Source organism: Rhinolophus hipposideros (assembly GCF_964194185.1).
Source record: "Rhinolophus hipposideros genome assembly, chromosome: 3".
NCBI classification, from domain to species: domain Eukaryota; kingdom Metazoa; phylum Chordata; class Mammalia; order Chiroptera; family Rhinolophidae; genus Rhinolophus; species Rhinolophus hipposideros.
Genome location: NC_138049.1, coordinates 40653582 through 40665455, shown reverse-complemented (window position 1 = coordinate 40665455; position 11874 = coordinate 40653582). Strand labels below are relative to the sequence as shown.

The following is an 11874-nucleotide window of genomic DNA, read 5'->3' as shown; positions in this document are numbered from 1 at the left end:
CCCTCTTTTGCCCCCAAAGCAAAGACAGATAAGCGGTTTTTGCCCTCCTCCGATACTTCTGGGCCCTAAGGTTAGGATCGGAGTGGGAGGGCTGTTCTGCTTCACCTGTGCGCCTCGAAGGTCGGAGGCTCCAGAAGCCAGCCAAGCTCAGCCTCGCCTCTAAAAAGAGGCTCAGGTAAAGCTGGACGAAGGGGTGTCTTTATTTTAATTTACTTTCAAATAGATTACATCACAGTTAATTAAAGAAACTTTCCGATCGCTCAGAATGGCTCACATTTATAAATCGAACTGGAGTTATTTACCCATTTGTAATTCCGGCAAAACCAAAAATTGAACCCCGAAATAATTTGCTTAAAACAGTCACGTTTTAGAGACAAATACATCTTTAAGAGTGCTTTGTTTGCAGTTTTATAGCCTCAGAACCGATGTCAGACTTTTTGTTGGATTCAAACTGGGGAATAACTAGAATTCGCTTGCATGGGTAACCCACGCTGCCTCTTCCCGGGGTCAGGGCTCTCAGTGCAGCCACCCTCTGCCCCGCCCCGTGCTCCCACGTCTGGCCCACCCTTATTCCCGTCCGACACCTGACCAGTCATGCAGAGTGCCTTTCTAAATTCATTCCTACACTTGTGGTTCGGAGGACTCCATTGCGACACCCCCCGCCCCAGGGGGCTGGGGGGGGGGGTGGTGCTTGGGGAAAATGGAGAGTTGCGAGCGTCGCAGGAAGCAGGTGAGAGCCGGGAATGCTCTCAGGGCAAGAAAGAGAATGTGTCTCACAACTGAAGTGCATTCTCTTTCACCTCTCTAAAATGAAACAAAATCGCAGCTGCTGTATAGAAACGGCTGAGAAGCTGAGAAAGCCTTCTCTGACCTCCGTGCGGTTCCTAGGATGACTCTTCTTGCAGCCAGAGTCCTTGTCTCAAAAAGTTACCGACACTTTAAAGGGCGCCGGAGGAGGAGACCCCGGGCTGGCTAAGGCTTCCTGCACTCCTCGAAAGCAGCTCGCCCCGGGAGGAGCCAGAGGCGCAGAGCGAGAAACCCGGACCCAGCGGGTTCGGGTGGAGCGCGTTCAAGAGAAAGGGAAGGGATCGCATTCCGGAAGAGCAGAAGCGACCGGCCCCAGAGAGTGGCATTGAGGTGTGGGAATTGGCGGCGGGTGGGTTGGATCCGAGAAGATGCTAAGAAGTGCGGCAGGACAGCGGTTACAAGCTCCGGTCACTGCCACTTCCCCGCAGAGGGAGCTCCTCCTGCCCTGGAGGGGTCTCCGGACTCCTTAGACAGCGGGTCTGAGAGGACTGGGAAGTCCTAGGGGATTCCTGGGCACAGCGCCGTCCCTCTTCGCCCATCACTAGGATCCTAAAGCAGAGAATCTGCCCCACCGAGCCACCCTCGGACGCACACACTCAGCTCTCCAGTGCGAGGCCGGGGCTCTCCACAGGACCTTTCCTCACCACTCATCAACTTTCTTTCTCTTTCCAACTGTGAGAGTTCCCATTTCCCTTCTCCCCGCTTCTCTCTGCTCCTCCGTGTCTCTCCAGCTTTAGCCTGGGAAATCCCTATACCTCACGGCGCGAAGCCTCAGGGCTCAAGCTCCGGGCTGCGCAGTTCGCCGCACCCTTGGCCACTGGGGAGCCCTGGGAAACACAGCCGCATCCCCTCGGGCCCTGGTCCTCGGCTCCCATTGGCCCCCAGTCCCCGCCCCCACCCTCCCCTACCTCTCCGCCGCCCGGGCGTGGCGTCAGCACGCCGGCCCCGCGTGGGGTTTAAATGCCCACTAGCGGGAGCCGGGGCGCTTCTGTCCCGGAGCGCGGTCGGGGCTGGAATTGTAAGGGTGGCAGGGGAGCGTGCGCGCGGGATCCCCAGCCGCCGAGCGCGCTGCCCCTCGTTCTGCCGCAGATGACTCGGGAGCTGGGGTCCAAGCGTCGCCCATGCAACACCCCTGTGCTCCGCCGACCGAGAGTTGATGATACAACTCTTAATTGTCTTCGCTGCCGGGAGCCATGAGCTGTCTGGATGTTATGTACCAAGTCTATGGTCCTCCCCAGCCTTACTTCGCAGCCGCCTACACCCCCTACCACCAGGTACGTGTCTCCCCGCGGCCAGGACCTGGGAGACGGGTGGCGCGCTCAGGCTTCTCCGACCACCGCCTGCACGCAGAGGTCCACGGCGCCTCCGCGCGGGCCGCGGGCGTTTAACCAGCGGCGGGCGCCGCCCGGATGCCGGGATTGCCGGCGCTGCCACCCGTTAGATTGAGCTAACCCCTTTAGCTTGCCCGTTTGCTCTCTGGGGAAGGCAGCTAAGCCCTGCTAATGCTTGCCCCGGTTTTGCTGGGAATAAGCAGGCGAGGATCGCGCCTGCTGGATTTTCTTAGTGTCTGTCGGACTCCAGATTTGTCCCAGCCCGAGCCCAGTGCCGGGGTGAGGAGATTGGCGCAAAGCTCACGCACAGAAAACCAATCTTTGGTCCCAACAAGAGCAAAAGCCTGTCTTTTCTTTCTGTTTGAGAGCCAAAGACCCGCGTTCTAATCCCTGCAAGTTTATCAAGAGCAGACGTTTTTTCCCGTTTCAATTCTCAGGCGATCAGGCCAAATAATTCCAGAACCAGAAAATTCGTTACAACAGAACCTCACGAAACGCATTGATTTTATAATCTTTGTTTTGCAAAGTTTTGGAGACTATTATTGGGGTACAATTGACTGGGCAGAGGCAAGCTTCATAGATAATACTTTACCTTTCAGGAACTTGAGTAGCTGAATAAAGCTGCCCTGGCATCAACAAACCCACTTTTTAAAAGACCACTTAACCCTGGTTCTGTAAACCCAAGTTTCACTTAATTATTCCTATTTCTCTTTTCTCTGGGCTGTGTCTGGTGAACAGTTTTTTCCATTTCCTCAGCTGATGTAGTGGAAACTGAGGACAGTAGTCCAGGAAAAGAACAAGATCACATTGGGGCTAGGAGGCCGGACCAGGTTGGAAAGTGAGGGCCTGGGTTCCTGTTTCCGGGAAATTGAAAAACACGCCAATGTCGGATCCATGCTTTTATCAATTTTGCTTGCAAATTCAAAATATCTATTCAGCTTCTGCTTTTCCCTTCTCTCTCCTGTTTTTTAAACTTCCCAAACAGGAATTTGTTTAGTCTCAATGTTAATTTTAGGAATCACCAGAGTCCCTCATTGTGTGCCTAGTGGGAATGTGCTAGAAGTGATAATATTGCTAAATAACTCTTTTGACTTCAATGTCTGAGATGAGCTCCTCCCGCTGGGACTATTGCAAAGAGAGGTGGGTTGATTTTCTATTTTTGGTCTTTTCTCCTCCCCTACCCTGGACCAATCTATTGCATTAAGATCTCTGTTCATTTTTGTATGGCCCTGCGTCCTTCTTGGAGGCCATCCATCTCTGCCTGCATAATGTTTTAACATTGCATTCAGGTCATTGTTCATTTCTAAGAAAATGTTTTCAGCAGCTATGCTTGGTTTTTTAAATCACTATCAGTCACAATTACCCAACCTCAGCCAAGATCTTCAGCTGCTCCTTTTTATTACTTATTACCTCAATGTGTACAGAGATGACAAGAGTGGAAATTCTCATAACCCACTGGTTTTTCTTTACTCAAAAGATCTCTTTAAAAATTAAGATGCACTTTTAAGTGGACAGTATATAGGTGACCAAATATCAACTTGTGTTTATTAAAATGACCCATGTTACAATGTTATTCCACCTTTGTACCCCATATAATTCTGTCCTAAGTGGAACTTTTTCACACCTTCTGTGGTAGTTCTTCCTTTACAGCCTGGTTGTGTGCAGTGGATTTTTTCTATTTTAGTGTTTCATCGTGAGGATGCTTAATCCTGCATCTTAGGTATCTGCCCTGGATTCTCAGGCAAAAAACAGCCAGGCCCTAACTGGACTTGGGTGCCGTTTACCCTTGGAGCCTGATTTTAAAAAGTAATGTCTGCCCTGAGCCTGGCTCTGCGGTCAAACTCAATTCATAACCAAGCTGCTTATGAGTCTTCCCGGACCTTCACCCTGACACCTTCCGAGAGCTTTCCCTGTGGCCTCGCAGTAATTCCTGGGTGACGGAGGCACCAAAAAGGGCACTGTTCCTCTTAGTAAGTCCACCCTTGTTCACCTGCAGGTGGAGAGGTCTGCTGGCTGTGAAGCCCACGTTATTGAGCACCGGACTTAGGCTCCGATGCCAGTTGCCCCTGGCTACCTTAGGGATCGCTTGAGGGATTGCAGTATGAAACCAATTTGCCATCGCTTTTGAAATTGACTTCTCGATTCTTTCTCTCTTTGAGCAGAAACTAGCCTATTACTCCAAAATGCAGGAAGCCCAAGAGTGCAACGCCAGCCCCAGCAACAGCAGCGGCAGCGGCAGTTCCTCCTTTTCCAGCCAAACTCCGGCGAGTATAAAAGAGGAAGAAGGCAGCCCGGAGAAAGAGCGCCCACCAGAGGCGGAGTACATCAACTCCCGCTGTGTCCTCTTCACCTATTTCCAGGGGGACATCAGCTCCGTGGTGGACGAGCACTTCAGTAGGGCCCTGAGCCAGCCTAGCAGCTATTCCCCAAGCTGTACAAGCAGCAAAGCACCGCGGAGCTCCGGGCCCTGGCGGGGTGAGTATGGGGCTCCACTGGCAAGAGCGGATAGGGAGCCCTCTCAGCCTGGGGCTCGAGGAGATGAAAGAATACTAGATGTCAGAGAAGAGGTGAGGAGGGCCATTTAAGGAAGGTAAGGAAATCAAAGGAGGTATAGGCACAGGCATAAGATCTCTCCTCCACGAGGTAGAGAAAAGCAGAGCAGAGCAGTGACCTAGAAAAAAGCACTAGCCTTGGAATGGGGAGGCCTGGGTTTGCATATTGGCTCCACCACTCCCTAGCAATATGACCTTGGGCAAATCTTTTAACCTCTTTAAGGTCACTCTATTTACTACTCTCAAATTAGAATAATACTTACCCTCTTAACTATCCCTGAAGATGGTGGTAAGACAAACAGAAAAAAATATATAAATGTGCTGTGCAAATGTGAGGATCTAAGCACTCGCCAAGCCAGTGAGGAGAAGTATCTTCACCTATTACAACTTACAGGGCACTTACCCAGTTTATGAAAATTTGCCCAGAATGAAAAGTCGTAGGCCCCATCTCAAGCAAAACCTGCCGAAGAATGTCTCCTAAAACCTACCTGTGATTTTTGTCATGTTTCAATTACTCTTGAAATCTTGAAGCAGAAAACATGTTTCAGTAAGCAAGTAAAGTAATAAAGAAATAAGAATGTAGGTACAGCCAAAATATCTCAAGGGTTTTCATCAAAACACATCCCTCCTTATTGTTCTACATTTCCCACAAAGCACAGCTTTACGCAGCCCGGCACAATGATTTCTTGAACAAACCAACTAAATCTTCCTCCTATTCTGAAATTTCAACCTCCCTTTATTACCAAGAGAAGGGTGGAGTTAACTATTTGGTGAACTTTCTCACTAAGCTTAGATTTTGATGTGTACCAAACTGAAAAATTAGGACTTGTAGAAAGGAAAACAAATATTACATTTTGGGGGAAATGACAACGCTCACCCTCACTTTTTTTCTCTTGAGTCTCACAGATTGTACAAGCGTTGCTTAGACAAGCTCCAAAAACATTAGTTTTATACAGAAATTATTTTTATTCTCTAGATGCCTAAATATTTTTAATAGGAAGACTGTTCATTACTCTGAATGTATTTTAAAAGTATTTAAAATTCTCTAGTATGTGTGCAGATGCCTTCCCCAGACATGCTCAATAAAGGCCCCGTGAATTAAATGTCTTTCTTTCCCTCCCTCCCCACTAAAGGCAAGAAATTTGATCTAAATGCTGTTCTCTTAAAATGCTTTGAGGAATTAGGGGTCAACAGTGATACTGACAGTAATTAATAATAATAACAATAATAATAATAATTTATTAGGTGTAGCATCCACACTTGATGCAGAAAGTTTGTTAATTAAAATTTGAAAGAGCTTTCCCTTCGTGTCCCTCTGTGCCAGGGGAAAAAATTGAAAATTTCTAGAAAGGAGGCTAATAATAGCAAGACTTTGAAATATGTCAGTGGACTTCCAGTCTACCAGAGGCACATTTTCTAGAGCAAGGGAGGCTGAAACGCGAGAGGGGGTAGTGAGATCGCTAGGCGGCCGACCAAGAGTGGGAAGAGGTATCTAGCTCGAGGAGAGGCTGCGGGTTGGAAAAAGGAGGCCGTGCCTGCCCGGAGACCGTGGAGGCAGCTCAGCCTGCAGTCAGGTGAAGTTCCCTGCGCTCCAAACCTGGGCCTGGGGGAAGAGGTCTCTCCGCTCTTCCTCCGCTCCGCTAGTCCCCGGGTTTGCGTCCAGGACACTCTAGCAAAATCCGAGGAAGCCTGCCCTGACCTCGAATTCACAGGCTGCAGCTCCCTGAGAAAGACGCCGCCCCAAAGGGGAGGCTGCGGATCCACCCCCAGCTTTCACGCCCTTAGCCCTGTCCTGAGCTTTCCGTTCTCCCGTGGCCTTGCACGGTCGGCATTCCTGTCTGCCGGCGGTGACACGCTGCTCTTTTCCTTTCCTCCCTTCCGGCTGGCCTCCCTGCAGATGGCTCCTTCCCGATGAGCCAGCGCAGCTTCCCCGCCTCCTTCTGGAATAGCGCGTACCAGGCGCCGGTGCCCCCGCCGCTGGGCAGCCCGCTGGCCGCCGCGCACTCGGAGCTGCCTTTCGCCACAGCGGACCCATACTCGCCGGCCGCGCTGCACAGCCACCTGCACCAGGGCGCGGCAGAGCCCTGGCACCACGCGCACCCGCACCACGCGCACCCGCACCCACACCACCCCTATGCTCTGGGCGGCGCCCTGGGCGCCCAGGCCGCCACCTACCCGCGGCCCGCCGCCGTGCACGAGGTCTACGCGCCGCACTTCGATCCGCGCTATGGGCCGCTGCTGATGCCCGCCGCCTCGGGGCGCCCGGCCCGCCTCGCGACCGCTCCGGCACCTGCGGCCGGCAGCCCGCCCTGCGAGCTCTCGGCCAAGGGCGAGCCAACTGGTGCAGCGTGGGCTGCGCCCGGGGGACCCTTCGCGAGCCCCGCCGGGGACGTGGCCCAGGGTCTGGGCCTCAGCGTGGATTCAGGTAAGCCAGAGAGGGAGCTTGGCCGACCAAGGCTCTTCCTGCCCTGTGCCCCACCCTGGGCTGAGTCCTAGACCCCCTTAGTTCTCCTTGGAGACCCCAGTGACACTGGAGCCCGAAGGTCTGCGTGGCCGGGTGTGTCTTAGCAGACAGATGGCCCTGTGTAGTCGGTGGGAGCAGAATGAGAAAATAGGACCCTGCCCTACCCTGGCTGGTAAATATTACAGAGGACTTTTTTAAAACTAAAATATGTTAGATCCTCGCTCTGTGCTGTTCAGTTCTATAGTCACTAGCCACTAGTGTGTCTGTTGAGCACTTGAAATGTGGCTAGGCTGAACAGTGTATACTGGATTTCAAAACTTTGTCCAGAAAAAAAGAAAGTAAAATTCATCTTACTGATATTTTTATATCGACTGCACGTTGAGTTATTTTCTACACATTGATTAGTGAATATATTGCATTAAACAAAATATATCACTAAGATTCTCACCTGATTCTTCTTACTTTATTCAATGTAGCAGCTAGAAAATTTAGAATTATGCCTGTGGCTCCCATTGTTTTTTTATTTGACAGCTCTGATCTGGAGTAACTACTAAGAGTTGTTTAAAATCCTTTACAGCTGGGGAGAGGGGTGTTTTGTCACCTAGTGACAGTTATAAGAAAATAAAAATATGACTTTGAAACCAACTTAATTGCCAAGTTAGATAGATCTCTTACAAATATCAAACTTATGAATATAATTTAAAAGATAGTATTATGGTTAAAGAGTTGAATTTGAAAGGCGCATTCAAATAAAGGTTTACCTTTTTGCTTGCTTTAGTTTTAGGACAGATGAAAAAATAGCTGTTATAAATGAAATTATTGGGGTGGTCAGTTAGCTCAGTTGATTAGAGTGTGGTGCTAATAACACAAGTTTGCTGGTTCGATCCCCACATGGGCCACCATTAGCTGCGCTATCCTTTAAAAAAAAAAAAGCTATTATTGGCATGTAGTCTTCCCCACTCCCCCATCCCTCAGATAAAAGATGGATATTTCTGTTGACTTTGCTTTTACTTTCATTCATGCCCTGTAGATGAATTCTGTGACTTTTACAATAAAATAGTATTTGTCTTTGTCTTTCCTTAAATATTTTGTGCCTTCCCTCCCCCACCCCTTCTCTTCCCTCTCTCTGTCTCTTCTCCCCCTCTCTCTCTTTTATTTTCTCTGTGCTTTCAGGTTTACAGCCTCAGGACAAAAGCAAGGATCTGTACTGGTTTTAGACAACCCACCTTCTTCCCTGTAGGTCTCTCTGCCTAGCATACTTGCTGACACTCAGAGATGAATCAAGGGGGTTTGTAACAGCTTCTGATCTTGGTTTGCAGCTCGTCGTTATTCCCTCTGTGGTGCGTCCCTCCTGAGCTGATCTGCTGACCCAGGGTTCCCCCTTCCCTTTCCCTTCTGAGCAGCCAGGAGGCTCAGCATCTGTGCCTCTCACTTCAAGGATGAGGACACGAGAGAAGGCAGAGACTTCAGACTTCTTCATGTGTTGGGAAAACCAAAACACACACCTCAGAAATTTCATCTAAAAATAATTCCTTCTGCCGAAAGAGCACATCCAAAGACTCTGAATTATTTTTAACGACTTTTGGGCAAATCACTGGAAATATCTGTGGTCAGATCACTTAGGTGATAATACGTTTTCTCGGAAGGAGGGAAAGAAAGAGAATTTTTGGTGTGAATATTTTTTATGCTGATGTGAATTATTTCATTAAGTAGTGGGATCATAGCACTACTGATGTCAATATCCTCAGATTTAAAATGTATTTGTATTTGCATCGAGGACTGTGGTAGAGAAAAAGAAATCAATTCCTTCTTACTCACCTATATAGCCTCCAGCTCCCTTCCTGCCCATTCCCTCCCTACAACCACCCGTCCAGACACAAAGACACACTTTTTTCTTTGGATTGTGAGCATGGAAGCCTCAGCCTGAATGTGAGTGGCAAGTGGCTTATCTGGAGCCACCTGCCCAAGTCTTACTGAAATGCAGCTGTTGTAGGACAACTGTTTAAAACTCCAGAAATCCATCGACCAAGGTGGCACTTCCCAGTGTTTGGCACAACAATTGCAATTGCACTGGATATATTTTATATGTGTGTGTACATATATCATATTTTTTACAAGGAACATTTTACGATGAAAGAAGAAACCCTTCTCTGCCTTCTTTCCCACAAATTCTGATCCTCACTCTATCCTCCACTGGATGAAAAAAAGCAACAAGATACCCCACCTGTTTCCACGAAGAAGAACTAGGAATCAACACAAGAAGAAGGAATGTTCCATGGAGTCTTTAATACCTCGAATATGTTTCTTAGTCTCTGTGGTCATGAGTTGGTCAATGTAGTGTTGGGACAGGGGAAGGGGTCTGTGCGTGGGCAAAGCTGACGGTAATGAGGAAGAAGAAACAAACATTAAAAATGTCTGTTTACTGTAAGGTCGCTGTGTTGTTTCATAAAAAGAAAATAAATGTCTTAGTTTTTTCTAGTGGAATAAAATAATTTATAGTAGCATGATCTGATGTCAGAAAATAATGTTACATATATATGTATATGTACATATATATACATATATATGTATATATATATGTATATATATATGTATATATATATATATATATAAAAACTTTTTGTTTTTCCAAAGTGAAACCTGTTTTTCCATGCTGTGAAATCTGTCAACCCCTCTACCTCTCATGTCAACCCTGGAAATGATGAGTTAGGTATCTCCCTTCTCTTTTACAAATGAGAAAATTGTGGCCCACAGAAGCCCATGGCTTACCCCTTTCTTAGCATTTATGAAGTCAGAAGCAGAGATAGTACAGGAAGCACTACTCCATACACCATTCAGTCAGATACACATTTACTATTTTTCAGAAGAGAATTACTGTTACTTCTTAAATTCTAGACTCTTAAGACAGTGGAGTTATCAGTTAAAAAGTATGCTTGAAAAATTGGTTATTTTTATATCTTAATAAGTTAGGCTAAAAAACCAAACCTACCAGTAGGGTAAAAAAGATTGTTAAGAAATTAATGGTTTTCCTTTTTTATCTCATGACGCCAAAGTTATTTGTGTATCTCCGAGGAAGATACTTTGTGTTATGCCCAATTTGCCCTTGTAGGTTGTTAAAGCATAAAAATATTAGTTCAAATCTTGACCTTCATTGAGAGGCAAATAGAAACAATAGTGTCAAGAGTTGGGGGCAGTTAAGGAACCTTACTCAGAATATGGCTTAGCAAAGTTATCCTTCCCATCTTCCTATCATGTTGGTAGCTGTGAAGTAAATTATGATCATTACAAGGACCTATTACTGTTTTTGCTTAGATGGAAGGTACTATATGATTAAGCTGCACTAGAAGTGATAACAATAGTAATAACTAATGTTAATTGTTTATCCTACACTAGTCTGAGGGCTTTATATATAGGTCAACTCATTAAAGCCTCCCAAAAATTCCATGTAATACATATTATTATGATCCCCTTCTTATTGACAAGAAAACTGAGGCTCACGGAGGAGAAATAATTTTCCCAGTCGCATAGTTCGTAAGTGGCAGAGCCAGGATGCCAACCCTGGTAGAGAAAAAGAAAGAAGCCCAGGTGCAGGGACTGCACGGTGACCTACTGCGGTAACTGCTTGTCCACCTCTGATTTGTCTTTAGTTCCTCAGCTTTGGGCTTCAGTTCTCCTCCCCAATAGATGAATAAGGAAGGGGAGAGGCAGGACAGCAAACCCTGACACACTGTCGAACTTACAGGATCCCAGGTCTTAAAGGAATCATCATAGGACAGTGTCCATACGCCTTCATCAGATGCCACTACCTGTAGACCAATCAGCCTGATGAAGATTTCCATTCTTCTCTAAGAGGGAATTCTTGTTGCTTCTCTTGTTCATTCATTTCAGTATTTATTAGCCTTCAGTGCTCTGAAGCTCTTCACACCCAACCCAACCAAGTCATGTAAGAGTTAGCCTGAGATTTGGACATTGAAGCAATAACTAAAATTAACTTTGGACTTCTCTGTGGATTTTTTAAATCCATGTTCCATTGGCATGAATTACTGCAATGTACAGCATAAAAAAATATATTAAGTTCCAGCTTGCTTTTCGGACGTTGCTACTGAGTATGCAGTGGAAGCAGAAATCACAGCAGTGCACATCTGCTAGACATCTTCTCCAAGTGGTCCCCACTGAGACAGGCTCTTTCCCCGTGCTCCACCTGCAGTGGCGCTCACAAGTTCTCTGATCAGCACCCACAGGGAGCATATTCTCAGCCATGAGGTTCTGATTACTGAAACCTCTCTCCTGAGCTGCATCTGACCTGAATATCAGGTTGCTGGTGAGGAGACTCATTCACTGGAACTGGCCTTTGGGGCCAGATCCTGAACAAACCATCCAGACTGCTGAACAGGGCTCCAGTGACCTGGCACATGGGACACACGTAGAGCACTTCCCTCCATGTTTTATGTTCCTAAAGCAGAAATGCATGACCTAAAACTATAATGATTCTGTCCTGTGTGAGAAAAGCATCAGAGAACTTTGGTGAGCTAATAGCCCTAACTGACATTCTTTTTGCCTACCAAGTCATGCAAAATATGAATTCCCCTGCCTGTATTGCTAATATTCATGAAACTACGCAGATTAGAGAAGGCCCTCGTCGTTGGGGAAAAAAAGGACATTCAAGGAAAGGAGACAGGAGAAAAGGATGGCATCAGAAAATGCAAACATGACATTTTCA

The 11874-nt window shown here is 47.2% G+C and overlaps 1 protein-coding gene across 5 annotated transcripts; it reads left to right on the top strand.

Annotated features, from left to right (window-relative positions):
- The first annotated feature begins 676 nt into the window (after positions 1-676).
- VGLL2 (vestigial like family member 2) lies at positions 677-9659 on the top strand. Of its 5 annotated transcripts, XM_081044894.1 has the most exons (6): positions 677-1481; positions 1897-2081; positions 4301-4402; positions 4499-4613; positions 6588-7115; positions 8474-9659. In XM_081044894.1, the coding sequence occupies exons 2-6, from the start codon at positions 2001-2003 to the stop codon at positions 8512-8514; spliced, it is 867 nt and encodes a 288-aa protein (XP_080901020.1). In that variant the 5' UTR covers positions 677-1481; positions 1897-2000; the 3' UTR covers positions 8515-9659. The 5 variants fall into 5 exon arrangements, with proteins under 5 accessions (XP_080901020.1, XP_080901019.1, XP_080901017.1 ...); XM_081044893.1 differs by having other exon boundaries at positions 799-1481; positions 4301-4613; XM_081044891.1 differs by lacking the exon at positions 677-1481 and adding an exon at positions 8328-8390 and having other exon boundaries at positions 1792-2081; positions 4301-4613.
- Positions 9660-11874: the final 2215 nt, after the last annotated feature.

Bases quoted from the DNA above. Each gene is read 5' to 3' on its own strand.
- VGLL2 (XM_081044890.1), top strand. From the start codon at position 2,001: ATGAGCTGTCTGGATGTTATGTACCAAGTCTATGGTCCTCCCCAGCCT. The intron at 2,082-4,300 runs GTACGTGTCTCC...CTCTTTGAGCAG, and splicing joins CCTACACCCCCTACCACCAG to AAACTAGCCTATTACTCCAA. The intron at 4,614-6,587 runs GTGAGTATGGGG...GCCTCCCTGCAG, and splicing joins GAGCTCCGGGCCCTGGCGGG to ATGGCTCCTTCCCGATGAGC.